Consider the following 14,129-nt stretch of genomic DNA (forward strand, 5'->3'; position numbering starts at 1 on the left):
ACCACTTTGCCCTGAGTACCTAGAACCATGCCTCATCACAGTTGAGTGCTTAATAATATTTAACGAATGACGGAAGGAAGGAAGGAAGGAAGGGAGGGAGAGAGGGAGGAAGGGAGGAAGGGAGGAAGGGAGGAAGGAAGGAAGGAAGGAAGGAAGGAAGGAAGGGAGGGAGGGAGGGAGGGAGGGAGGGAGGGAGAGAAGGAGGAAGGGAGGAAGGAAGGAAGGGATATGCCCTGTATGGAACTGTAGTCTGTTGACCTGAGAAGCCCACTGAGGCGGCGAGCCACAGGGGGGTGAGTCAACCTTCTTACTCCATTCTCTTGGCCACATTCCTCCTCTGTGGGCCATGAGCCAGAGGCCGCCATTATGAAAGAATAACCTAATTCATAAAGGCGACTGGGCTTCATTATAGCAAAAATTCCTTAATGAGCAGACAGCTGAAGATGTAAAAATTCCCCTCCATGTTTACAACTGGAAATTTCTAATTAGAAACCCAGGACTATTAGAATCAGATCACGTCTGGCCTCTTAAGGTCACCTAGAGACCGCAGGTAACACCATCATGTTAGCGACGGGATAACAAAGGCTTCCTGAAGGTCGGTGTCTTTCTCCGGTCACGCAGTGGCTGAGGGTGGAGCAAAGGCAAGGAACAAAATGCAACCCAGTTTCTCCAAAAAGAGAATAAAGCTTTCCTGGGAGAATAGTTCACTGCTTTCTGTTAAACTATTCCCGTAGTGAGAGGACAATACCTCCCTCTCCTGCTCGAGAACAGTGGCGTCCTGCACCCACAGGCACCGTCTCCTCTCAGAGCAGGGCACAAGGACAGTATTGTGCGGCCGCTGCAGGAGCCAGCTAATGAAGGGCCTGGGCGTCAGGTCAGGTGTTAGCCAATGCCACGGTGTTTGGTGGAATGAGGGAGTCGTGTGCTAGAGAGAATCTCGCGTTAAGTAAGTAGAAGAAAGCACACAAACATCAGGAAAAGAATATATCAGGTCTACTAGAAAGTTCTGCCCGTTTCTATCACAACAAGTTCCGACACGTAAGCACACGTTTATTTGGCGCATGTGTGCCTCTCTATTTTTATCACTTAATGTATACATACTGACATAGCAAATGAACTAAAACAAAGTTGATTCACGTTAGTCTTATGTGTGAAGCGATAGTGTACCCACGGCTACTGATAAAGTTCATTTACGCCACTGTATTGTATACGAATTTCAACTAGGAAGAAATGCTACAGAAGCATGTCTGTTGCATCCACCATATTCCCCGGACTTAGCACCCTCCGACTATCACTTGTTTTTGTCCTTACAAAATTTTTTGAAGGGCAAAAAATTCAAAAATGAAGAAGATATCAAACAAGCACTGGTTCAATTTTTCACATCAAAAGATAAAACATTTTTTCAAAAATGGGATATACAAATTGCCCTCACGCTGGCAAGAAATCATTAATAATAATGGCAATTATATTATTTAATAAAGTTTATTGACGGTAAGAAAAATTTGTATTTTGTTTTATTCCAAAAACGGACAGAACTTTCTGGTAGACCTTATACATTCCAAAAAAAAAACAAAAAACCCTCCTTTTATTCAGGAAGTATGTTTACATTTTTAGGCAGGGTGTTCTGGGTTCCTTTTATGTTTTATGGACTAAAAGGGGAAAGATAAGACGTTAGATGATGGTGAAAAGGGAAACTGAGAAGTTGACAGAGTGAAAAAGGTACTAGATAATATAAAAAAGAGGATTTTTTGAAATGATCATCAGAAAAGCAACTTTTAAGAAATATATATTAGAAATGATAAAAATGCAAATAATAATGGAATAAAAATTTTAAAAAGTGATAAGGAAAAGCTTAAATTTCTTCCCAATATAGAGCAATGGGACCAAGATACTTAAATGATGACAGAGAAACACCATAGTTACTGACACGTGAAGAGCTAAGTGTCCCTGAACACATGGAAGATAAAAATATTCAGACATAATAAAATGAGCTAAGAAATCCCTTGAATCTGCAGATCAAAAGAGCTTATTTGGCAAATAGTCGAGCTGCTCAAACAGGCTAGTAAATAGATACAACCAAGTAAAAGTATAAATCTTCAAAGAAGAAAACAGATGAAATTTGATAACCTAGCAAGAAAGAAATCCCAGACTGACTTGACACTTCTCCTTTATAACATAAAATTCCAGGAGTCAATGCAGCCGCACCTATGGAGATTTGAGTTGTGAATTCCACATACCTAGGCAAATACAGTCAACTAGGAGTCAACAAGAGATGCAAGAATGCTCAGTGGAGGAAAGGATAGCATCTGCAGTAAATGGTGCTGAGAAAACCGAGTATTCACGTGCAGAAGAACGAGTGGACCCCTATCTTACACTGCTCACAAAAATTCACTTGAAATACGTTAAAGATAAATGTAAGCCCTGAAACCACAAAACTCCTGGAAGAATACAGAGGGGAAACCTCCTTGATGATATTGGTCTTGCCAACGATTTTATGGATTGACACCCAAAGCACAAACAACAAAAACAAAAAATCAACAAATGGGACTGCACCAAACTAAAGAGCTTCTGCTGAGCCAAAGAAATAAATGATCCACAAAAGGAAAAGGCAGCCTTTGAAACCGGAGAAAATATTTACAAACTGCCTATTTGGTAAGAACTTGATATCCAAAATATTTTTAAAACTTATACAATGCACTAGTCAAAAGAGAAATAGTCCATTTAAATCATTATATTGTAGCAGTGGTTTTCAACCTTTTCACACTCGGGGCCCAGTGAAAATAGGACAGTTATTTTGGGGACTGCTGAGGCATCTGAACTTAAGCAAATTCTACTAAGAGCACGGGGTCTAAATCTTCATACAACGTCAGGATGGCTGGCTCAAATTTCGTGGGCTGGCTAAACATTTCTGGGGGACCAGTTCATGGATTTTCCAGGGGTTGAAAAACACTGCATTATAGGACCTGAACAGACATTTTTCCAAGAAAGGGATTCAAATGGCCAGCAGGCACATGAAAAGGTGCTCAGCATCACTTCAATCAGGGAAACACACACATCAAAACCACAGCAAGACAGTGCCTCATATGATAGAATGATTAGTAACAAAAAGACAAGTGATAACACGTGTTAGTAAGAATATGAAGAAAAGGGAAGCCTTCTCCGTTGTTGGTGGGATTGTAAATTGGTGCAGCCACTATAGAAAACAGTATGGAGGTTCCTCAAAAGATTAAAAATAGAACTACCGTATGATCCAACAATTTCACACTTCAGTGCATATCTGAAGAAAATGAAATCTCGATGAGGAGACAGCCGCACCCCCATGCTCACGGCAGCGTTGTATACAGTAGCCAAGACACGTAAACAACCCACGTGTCTATTAGCACATGAATGGTGAATGGCTAAAGACTCTTTGGTGTTTGTACACAGTGGAATATTATTCAGGCAGAGAAGAGGAGCGAATCTCATTTATGACAACATAGATACAATTTGAGTGCAGTAAGTCAGACAGCGGAAGACAAATATTGTGTAATTTTACTTGTACATGAATGTCAAAAACAAACCAACCAACCTGAACTCACAGAAACAGAGAGGAGATGGGTGCTTGTCAGAGGCGGGGCTTAGGGCCAATGGGTAAAGCTGGTTAAAGGGCATAAACTTCTAGCTATCGGATGAATAAGTTCAGGGGTATAAAGTATAACACAGTGTCTATAGAAAACAATATTGTATATTTGAAAGTTGCTCAGAGAGAAGTTTTTTAAAAGCTCTCAACACACACACATATGCTGAGACTATGTGAGGAAATGGATACTAACTAAAATGATTGTGGCAATCTTTATTCATTATGTACATGTTGCTTTGGGCTCCTTAAGCTTACACATATTCTTCGTGCATTGTATCTCAATAAAGGTAAAAAATATAGAAGTAAAAGAGCAGAATTAAAACAAAAGAATGAATTATGCAATTCAAAACTACAGGGAGGAAAAATGAATGAAATCAACAGAGAAAAGTGATATTGAACTCACATGGCCTTGGCCACCCCAACATTCCTGGTCTCACCTCCCTTGCTGAACCTCTCAGTTTTCTGTTTTTGGCTTATTAACAGGAGAGCTTAAGGGTGAAGAATTTTTTAGTTCATTAGCAAAATTGCTCTCCAGAAAGTGCTTTGTGGCAAAGCTAATTTCTTTTACTAATATGAGAAGATTGGGCTCTTTCAGAAGAAGGAAGTTATTTGGATATATACCAAAAATATATGTTTTCTGTCGTTCCTTTGTTGAATGCTCAGTGGGAGTGATTCTCATTAACTCCCTTCTTTATCGCGTTTGAATAAAACAGACAAGTCAGTCTTGAAGATGATAAATGACTGAGGCATTTTAATTGGCACTTAAGCTCATAAACTATAAACAGTCATTAAGTTTATCCAGAAAATTGTTAGAATCTGAAGTGCTAAAATTGCAGAATGTGCAGAAATAGCAACTTCCAGATCTTCTGGTTTCCTTCCACTCCCAAGAGTAATCCTACAGCTATCATCCCAATGGATATGAGGAAGAATTAGTTAATGAGTCAGAAATGTGGAAAAGAGGAAAGTGAGTCAGAACAGGTACAAAATTGAAACGCTCCCCCTGTTCAAATGTTCTCTGGTAAGTGGTGTGTTCTTTGTTTTCACAAATACGGGAGCACTGCTGTAATCAGTGTGAGACAAAAATAGACAAATTAGGCTCGGATTCTTCTCTGATACATCAGTGACCATAGAAGAAAACGCTCCTTTTCAAATAAGCAAATTATGCTTGAGTATGTGTGTAAGCATCATTGACGGATGAGCAGAGGATCTCTACCCTCAAGAAACTGATTAGTGTTCTGTAGCTATTGCAAGCCCATACGGCTTTTGTTTTCAGGGAGGTTTTAAAGCCAGACTCAGTGTGCATCTCTGTTGGTGGCTTCTAGAGCATTTGTCTTATGACATTTCCTATCATCCTGTAGTCCTGGGTGACCTAAAAGGACATTGGTCAGTTTGAACGCCACAATTCAAAACTGCCTTTGATGCAGTAAGTCCACTTCTGTGAACTTCCCTAAATAACAAAGAACGCTCACAAGATTTAATTGTGAGAATGTTCACTGTAGATTTGCTTATACTAGCCAATTTTTCTTTGGAAAAATAGAAACAGCCAACACTAGTATATCTAAATAACGGGGCAATCATCTCTATCCCGGGGTGTGGAGAGCATGTGGAGGGCCGATCTGCCGAGGGAAGAGGCAAGAAGAGGAGAGCCTGGCTCTCGGGAGGAAGCGTTCTCAGAGCTGGAGAATGGGTGGTTGTTGGGCAGATAAAATGTATTATGCTCACTTTGTTACAGATGGCGTTGCCCAGGTGATATTAATGTGTGTTGAGAATCCTTGTAGCCTGGGGCTTGGTTTTGGGATTAAGCCTTTCCCACCCATTTTTGATGTGGGTTGGTACAATCCTATCATGCCTCAGAGGGTGACTTTGTATTAGAGACTTCCCTATTTTGTATATTGGATTAAGGGTTTGGATTTCTACACTATAAAATGGGGACGGAGCGGGAGCTTGCTCTCTTGGTTCCTGGGATGATTAGCATGAGAGAGCAGAGGGAGCAGAGCAGAGAGCAGAAAGAGGCCATGTGGCCAGGAGAAGCAGCCAAGATGGCGGAGTGCTGAGTGAGATGCCAGTTTGTGTAGTGTTTGTATCTGGGATAAGGAAGGAGATGGGGAACTGAGGAGAATAAGGCTGGTGAGCTAGAAACCTTTGATTCTAGGAAACTCGGATAAGTCAGTGGCCTTGTGAGCACTGAATGTGAGTGGGTTTTGGAGCCCAGTGTGTGTTTTTACTTGCCCGCCGGGTGCAAGCTAGAATTAAAGAAAATGGCCTATCAGTTTTTGGCTCCGTTGTTTCTTTACCGACTGTCCGAATCCAGTGCGAACCTGCATGGGCCGGGCTGCTGTGATGGTAGCCCTGGCCGTGGCCACTGGCCTTACAGTGGTCAAACAGACATTCTTTGTCGAAACTTCTTTCTCAATGAAAGTATGAAAGAGATGCTACGCAGAGACTGCTACTTACCGCTAATCTCTCGTTCTTCCCTAGGAAAAGAAACCCTGGCTTTATACCAGCCAATGGGCCCAGGTTAAAAACCAACAAGCAAACAAACAAACAGCTTTTTCTTCAGTTAGAGATGACAAATGAAGTGCAAGTAAAGATGAATAGATTAGAGTTCTAGGAACGCTGGCTAAGAGGGGCACAGGTAGCTGGCAAGGGCTGTCCTTCCTCCTCTCTTCCTTCCTATTGACTAGAAGTTGGGCACAATGATGGGCGTTCTAGCAGCCATCTTGAACCAAGAGCCGTCTTGACCATGAGCTAACCTTGAAGAGGAAAGTCTTTTAATGGATTAGAAATATAGATGAGCCTGGAACCCCAATGATCAGGGAACACATTATGAACCCTGACTGTTTACTTTCAGAACTCCTTAGGTAAGGTGAAAATAAATCTTTATAAAAGTGAATCTCATTAACAGTGAAGTGGATAAAGGAATTGTGGTAAGAGGATACACCAGTGGCCAATAGACATATGAAAAGATGCTCAACAGCGGTAATCATCAGAAAAATGCAAATTAAAACCACAATGAGCTATCACCTCACACCTGTCAGAATGGCTCTCCTCAGTCATCCCTCAAACAAGAAGTCTCGGTGAGGATGTGGAGAAAAGGGAACCCTCGTGCGCTGTTGGTAGGAATGTGGATTGTGGATTGTGGCACAGGATTAAATTCCCCAAAACTCTCCACTGCCATTACTAGAACACAGTACCACCTGACAAGGTTGAAATGTACCAAACACCCCTTTCTGACAGTCATTTACCATTGCTTCTTTAACTAACTTTTTTAAAAATATTTTTAAATTTCTTATTTATTTATTCATTTTAGAGAGGGTGAGGGGAGAGAGAGAGAGAGAGAGAGAGAGAGAGAGAGAGAAGGCGGAAGAGCAGGAAGCATCAACTCCCATATGTGCCTTGACCAGGCAAACCAGGGTTTTGAACCGGCAACCTCTGTGTTTCCAGGTTGACGCTTTATCCACTGCGCCACCACAGGTCAGGCTACCATTGCTTCTTGTTAGCACTTAAACTTAGTAATTTTTTTTCATTTTTTCCTACAGTCTGATTCAAATTCAACTCATATGTCAGCCGTCTTGTTCCCAGAGCTCAGGACTTCAAGCCCACCATAGGCTGGGCCTCTAGGCATCTCATCTGCCCCTCCCTTTCTGTGGAATCAGACTCTTTCCTTGGCTACGTTTTGCTACCAGTTTGAACTTGACCCATCTCTGTGCAGGTCTTTTTTTTACAGCTCATTTTCTTAACCTGAGAATGTTTTACCATTCCCCCTCTAGGTGTGATACAGACATACTTCAACTATACTGGCCATTCTCCAAAAATCCATATTTAAGCATCTTGGTTATTATTTTAATGTACTTATACCACGACTACCAGTGATGTTGCATGTCACTTACATTTCAAAAGCAATGCCCACGAATTTAAATCTGCAAATAATCTTCAAATAATCTATTTGAGACTTCACATTTATTATTGAATAGGGATCATTCTGGTCCACTTTCTGGGATCTCTTCTTTATTATAATATGGTATAGTACCATAATATAACCTTAGTGAGCTATGGAGGCTTCTGGGCACAGGGAGGGTGGAACCTTCTAGAACCCTGTGGTGGCACTAATATTGGTATTTTCAACTCTGTTGTGTAGTAAGTTATTTTTACAATGACATCTCATGGATACTTAAATGTGTTAAATTTGCTGGAAGAAACATTCAGATATGGGTTTTATATCCCTGTAGAAATTACTCCCAAATTTTCTGAAGTCCTTTGGACGGATAGGCTACCATGTCTGTTGGTAAAATATTGACAGCGAGAGGACTTGGGAACTTTTCACACAGCGTATTTCTCTCCCAGCCGCAGTGACATACCTGTGATGGCCAGCTGAGTCACAAAGAAGGTCATTCTTGACTTCCTCTTCCTCCTCCATGTGGAGAACAACACAATGGAGTTTCCAACAATGGTGAAAACAAAGAGGACCCACAGAGTTATCAGCTGCTCAGTCTGTGAAAAACAAGCAACAGAAACAGGTGCACCGTGAGGACCAGGGCATCTGCAGAGCGTACGCTCAGCTTGGGCGCTGGACTGTCTTCCTTCTGCTCTCCTGTCCCCACCTGTCAAAGCTCTCCTCTCCAAAGACCCAAGACCCATGGTCCTCATTTACACTGATAACTGTGGAAATTGGTGCAAACTTTTAAAATATCTGTTTGGCCCTGGCCGCTTGACTCAGCAATAGAGCGTTGGCCTGGCGTGTGGATGTCCCAGCTTCAATTCTGAGTCAGGGCACGCAGGAGAAGCAACCATCTGCTTCAACCCTCCTTTCCCTCCTCTACCTCCTCCTCTCTCTGTCTTCCTTTCCTGCAGCTGTGGCTTGAATGGTTTGAGTAAGTTGGCCCTGGGAGCTGAGGATGGCTCCATGGCCTCACCTCAGGTGCTAAAATAGCTCTGTTGCCAAGCACCAGCCCCAGATGGGCAGAGCATAGCCTTGTAGGGGGCTTGCCAGGTAGATCTGGTTGGGGCACATGCAGGAGTCTGTCTCTCTGCTTTCCCACCTCTCACTTAGTAAAATAACTAATTAATTAAAAATAAATAATATATCTGGCAATGTATGTCAAGAGACCAAAAATGTAATATATTCTTTGGCCAAGCAATTTTAAGTCTACGTGATAAAAGTCAAGGTGTGAGAAAGAACGCTATAATCGCAAAGATGTGCATATTTATTGTAAGGAGGAATTGGAAATTGTTTAAAGATAACAGGATCATTAAGTAAATAAAACACTTCAACTCAGTGAACAATTATGTAGTTATTAACCATGACAGCCATGAAGATTATGTAGCCAAATTAAAAATGCTCATAATGATAAGTGGAAAAACATGATAAAATTATATACTGGGTATGATTACAACTGCAAAATTATATATGTAGGAAGAAGACGGAAGAATACTAAAATGTCAGGAGTGGTTATTTCAGGGTAGTGTAGTTACGGGTTTTCTTCATCTTTTTCTTTTGACAGGATTTTATAATATAGTAATATTGAAGTTCTACTGAAGAATGTACAATTAGTAAAAACGAAGGATAAAAGCAAGAATGCTACTCGTTTAAAATGCCAAGTCCTGGCCCTGGCCGGTTGGCACAGCGGTAGAGCGTTGGCCTGGCGTGCGGGGGACCGGGGTTTGATTCCCGGCTAGGGCACATACGAGAAGCGCCCATTTGCTTCTCCACCCCCACCCCCCTCCTTCCTCTCTGTCTCTCTCTTCCCCTCCTGCAGCAAAGGCTCCATTGGAGCAAAGATGGCCCGGGCGCTGGGGATGGCTCCTTGGCCTCTGCCCCAGGCACTAGAGTGGCTCTGGTGGCAGCAGAGCGATGCCCCGGAGGGGCAGAGCATCGCCCCCTGGTGGGCGTGCCGGGTGGATCCCAGTCGGGCGCATGCGGGAGTCTGTCTGACTGTCTCTCCCCGTTTCCAGCTTCAGAAAAAAATACAAAAAAAAAAAAAAAGCCAAGTCCTACATTAAAACGTTTCACATGACTCCTTTAAAAGAAGCTATTCATTTGTTTAAGGTCCACAGCCCAGAAAAAGCAGAGGCTCCAGGCACCGGGATGGGCGGGACCCGAGGCTGGGTGGTGGGGGAGAAGCTTGGGGCCGAGAGGGTCCAGAGGCAAGCCCCAAATCAGACGTCAAGAGGCAACCGAGCGGGTCCGGGCAGAGTCCTGGTCTAACACTGAAGCCTGAGTGCTGTTTGCAGGAGAAGGGAGGAAGCCCCGCCAGAGGAAGCCCCTCGGGATGGTATACAAGGCTACATCGTCAGCCTGGCTGGGCTGTGGGGTCCAGCCTGGTCAGGCACCAGCGTGAGATGCTGACGAGAAGGTACTGGACGTGGTTGACATCTACCACCCCTCGACTGTGAATGAAGCGGATGACCTGTCATGTGTGGGTGGGCTTCATCCAAAGAGTTGAACATCTTAAGAGCAACAGCTGAGGTGCCTCAGAGGAGAAGGCATCTTCCTCAGTGATTCTGAGGACACGGAGACTAAGCCTGGCTTCCGGCCTGCGGCTCCTTCTGTGGACTTCAGTCTGGCCAGTCCCCATGGCCCCCGGGCAAGTTCCTCAAAACATGTCTCTCTCTCTCTCTCTCTCTGTTACTCTCTCTCTCTTTCTGGAGAACCCCGATGACACACACCCTGGAATCTCAGGTATCACAGCGGCAGTGTCTCTTATATTAAATGAAGTTCAAATTACGCAGTAACTGATGAATAGATTTTCCTTTAAAAACTAGAAAAGTGCAGAGAAAGCTCAAATCCCCTTTGACACGAACTCTCCATCATGATGAAGTCTCTTCTCCCAGAAGGTAAACATCATTTTGATTAAATTGTGTTTCCTCCCAGTCCTTTGAAAAATACTTGATAGGGCCCTGGCCGGTTGGCTCAGCGGTAGAGCGTCGGCCTAGCGTGCGGAGGACCCGGGTTCGATTCTCAGCCAGGGCACACAGGAGAAGCACCCATTTGCTTCTCCACCCCTCTGCCGCGCTTTCCTCTCTGTCTCTCTCTTCCCCTCCCGCAGCCAAGGCTCCATTGGAGCAAAGATGGCCCGGGCGCTGGGGATGGCTCCTTGGCCTCTGCCCCAGGCGCTGGAGTGGCTCTGGTCGCAATATGGCGACGCCCAGGATGGGCAGAGCATTGCCCCCTGGTGGGCGTGCCGGGTGGATCCCAGTCGGGCGCATGCGGGAGTCTGTCTGACTGTCTCTCCCTGTTTCCAGCTTCAGAAAAATGAAAGAAAGAAAAAAAAAAAAAAAAAAAAAGAAAAATACTTGATAAGAGTGCACGTGTGCGTGCACACACATACGTATTTTTTTTTGTGTGTGTGTGTGCCGGTTTGATATTTACTGGACATACCGTGCATAGGGAGGGACGGCTAAAGAAAAGCTGATATTTTTTACACAATGAAGTAAAACATGTCAATGGAAAGAAACGGGCTTCGACCCCAGCCGGACTCGGAATCTGATGCTTTGCTACTTGCTAGATGTCTGATGTGTTGGTAAGCGATAACCTCTCTGAACCTATTTCCTCATTGATAAAATGAAGATGAAAAAAAAAAAAAAAAAAGGTCTGCCTCAGAACACCTGTGATGGACACGTACTATGATGGCAATGCAAGATCGCTAGTTCCGTACCTGATGAACAGTATATATACGCACACTAAAAATAGGGTTATCGCCTTCCTTCGTCTCATGGACAGCGGATACATAGGTTTGGGAAGTGATTTATAAATAACTCCCAGCCTTTTAAGAACAATGCTCAAATTCACCCTGTTCGCCCTATTCTCTGTTGGAATTTCACCTGAGCCTAACAGGATTCTCCCTCCACCCCCTCCACCCAGGTACTGATGTGGTCCTCACACTAGTATTTCCACAACTACTGCAGAATATATATAGTTGGGGATTAAATGCTCCCTAGTGGTCACAGGAGGAAAAATTCCAGCCAGACGCTCAGTGCTGAGTAGAACAGGTGAAACCCGGAATTTCTCAGTGACAAAGGTCTCAAGTGATCTGGACTCAGCGGCAGGGTTGTGGTCTCACGGCTAATTTACTTTCAAGCTCAGGTTCTTGCGGCCACTCATTGAAGTCGGCTCTCTTCAGGCCAGAATCCCAACATGGGATTTAGAGGGATGAATCGCAGTATTCCCTTCATGATGCTGGTGCTGCCACAGGGCTGGTCCCTGGAATTTGACTCCATGGGATATGTTTCCGGGGTCAAAAATGTTGCCCACGAGGGCAGACATTAGGTCTGGGTCACTGTTCCAGGTGGCATTCTGTCTTTCTTGTTCAAGGTGCTTGGTAAGTATCTGTAGGATGGCTGAATGGTTGATGACAAGTGCAAGGGTACTTAGACGTATTCTAGGAAATGTTATTCGACATAGGGCTTATCTCAGGAAATACAGAACGTTTCGTTAGGTGGCTCTAGTTGGAACTGAATAGGACAGACTTGTCTGGAGAGGAAGACACGATTTACCCAAACCCTGGAACCTGGAAGGAAAAAACGTCTAGCCTTGGCCAGATAGCTTGGTTGGTTAGTGCATCGTCCTGAAGCACAGAGGTTGCCAGTTCAATCCCTGGTCAGGGCACTTACAGGAGCAGATCAATGTTCCTGTCTCTCTCTCTCTTTCTCTCTCTCTCTCTGTCTCTCTCTAAAATCAATAAAATAATCATTTTAAAATGTCTGAAGGATCTTGAACAACCGTACGGTGAATGGGCACCCACATTATTTGAGCGACTCCATTAATCTCGCTCCTGACCTTGTCAGTTTGCACTGGACAGTAGGTGATCGATAAATCTTTGCTTCGATTGTCACGTGCCGAGCATTGTTTGAAATGCTGTACTTACTGCTCACTTCATCCTCACAACCTGACCAACAACATGTCACCGTCCTCAGTCTCCCAGGGAAGAGATGGGGCTCAGAGAAGTCCCTAACTGGTACACGTGGTTCAGAAGCAATGCAGCTGAGATCTGAATATTGTTTTGCTTAACTGGGAATTCCGTGCCCTGCCTCCTGTCGTGGTTTTCTGCTCCGATATGGGGCTGGACATGGTGAGGTTGCCTCATTTACTTTCAGTTTTCAAGTGGGAAACAGATCTTCATTTTCCTTCTGACCCCAAACTTGTCTGAAGCTGGATTTCTGGAGCTGGGTTGGTTTTGTGACGTTACTGTCAGGCTGAGGAGAAGGTCTATCTATGCTCAATGTGCGTTTGAACGGACAGACACTGGAGCCCTGTATGGCTTCCACACGACACCCTCCTAAATGCCACACGAGATGCAGCCCCATCCTCTGGCCCGGCGATCATGGAGCCTTTCGTACCCCTCACATTTTCGTGGTTTATTGCCTGATTATTGTTACTCCTGGGATGTTGAAGAGGAGTATCTCAAACACAGGAAAGAGCAAATACATCTTCCTTCCCAAGAGAGGACATGAAGTTCCCAGAGAGGTTATAATTCAGCCTCTGTCCTCAGCGAGCAGGCAAAGGAACGGTGCTGACTTGTCGCTGAGACCAGGGACGCACCTGTCACTCACAGCGCCCAGCCTCTCAGGCTGCTCAGAGCCTCTGTAATTTGCAGGAGGTGGGTTGGAAATACCAGGAGCAGAGATCTGAGAACATCTAAGGCCATTGCAGATGAATAACCATGCAACACAGGGAGCTCACGATTTAAAGCGGGACAGGAGGGAACAGGCGGCAAAACTTCGGGTTCCTTAATTGGGACCAGGGAATGAGACACAGTCGGAGGCTCCGGAGACCCCTGGAGGGCAGCCATGTCTGAACAGTTGGGAACCACTCAGTCAGGCGTTGGTCCCAACGGGCCCGTGTTTCACCCCGCCCGCCGCTTCCGAGGGCACCGCCAGGTGGTAACAGCCAGGAGCAGTGAAGCAGGAGGCCCAGAGGGAGGACTGCGCGTGCTCGGCAGGGCTCCCCTGGGCTTCTTCCCCACGACCACCTCCTCCCGACGACGCTCCCTTTGAAAATGGGCACTTTCACCAGCCTTCCCTGGAACCCCGCCGGGAGACACCCTTGCAAAGACAGTTGAATTCTCGTCATCACACCCTCTATCTGCATTCACCCTTTCTGATGGTTTTACCTAGACCTAGAGCTATTCTATCTTGAATTATCCAGGGCATTCTTTATTTCTCTTATTCAATGATAAAAAAGTACATATAAAACAAGACTTTTTTTTTTTTTTTTTTTTTTTGTATTTTTCTGAAGCTAGAAAGACAGTCAGACAGACTCCCGCATGCGCCCGACCGGGATCCACCCGGCCGCCCACCAGGGGCGACGCTCTGCCCACCAGGGGGCGATACTCTGCCCCTCAGGGGCGTTGCTCTGCCACGACCAGAGCCACTCTAGCGCCTGGGGCAGAGGCCAAGGAGCCATCCCCAGCGCCCGGGCCATCTTTGCTCCAATGGAGCCTTCGCTGCGGGAGGGGATGAGAGAGACAGAGAGGAAGGAGGGGGGGTGGAGAAGCAAATGGGCACTTCTCCT

At 44.9% G+C, this 14,129-nt stretch overlaps 1 protein-coding gene across 2 annotated transcripts in view; it reads right to left on the minus strand.

Annotated features, from left to right (window-relative positions):
* NPSR1 (neuropeptide S receptor 1) overlaps nucleotides 1-14,129 on the minus strand; it is a 107,486-nt gene that overhangs the window by 79,512 nt on the left and 13,845 nt on the right. For both annotated transcript variants that reach the window (XM_066354096.1, XM_066354095.1), the window contains exon 2: nucleotides 7,978-8,110. In XM_066354096.1, the coding sequence (XP_066210193.1) occupies nucleotides 7,978-8,110 (133 nt within the window). The remainder of the gene's footprint in view (nucleotides 1-7,977; nucleotides 8,111-14,129) is intronic.

The sequence above is a fragment of the Saccopteryx leptura genome, chromosome 12 (genome assembly GCF_036850995.1).
Source record: "Saccopteryx leptura isolate mSacLep1 chromosome 12, mSacLep1_pri_phased_curated, whole genome shotgun sequence".
Classification (NCBI taxonomy): domain Eukaryota; kingdom Metazoa; phylum Chordata; class Mammalia; order Chiroptera; family Emballonuridae; genus Saccopteryx; species Saccopteryx leptura.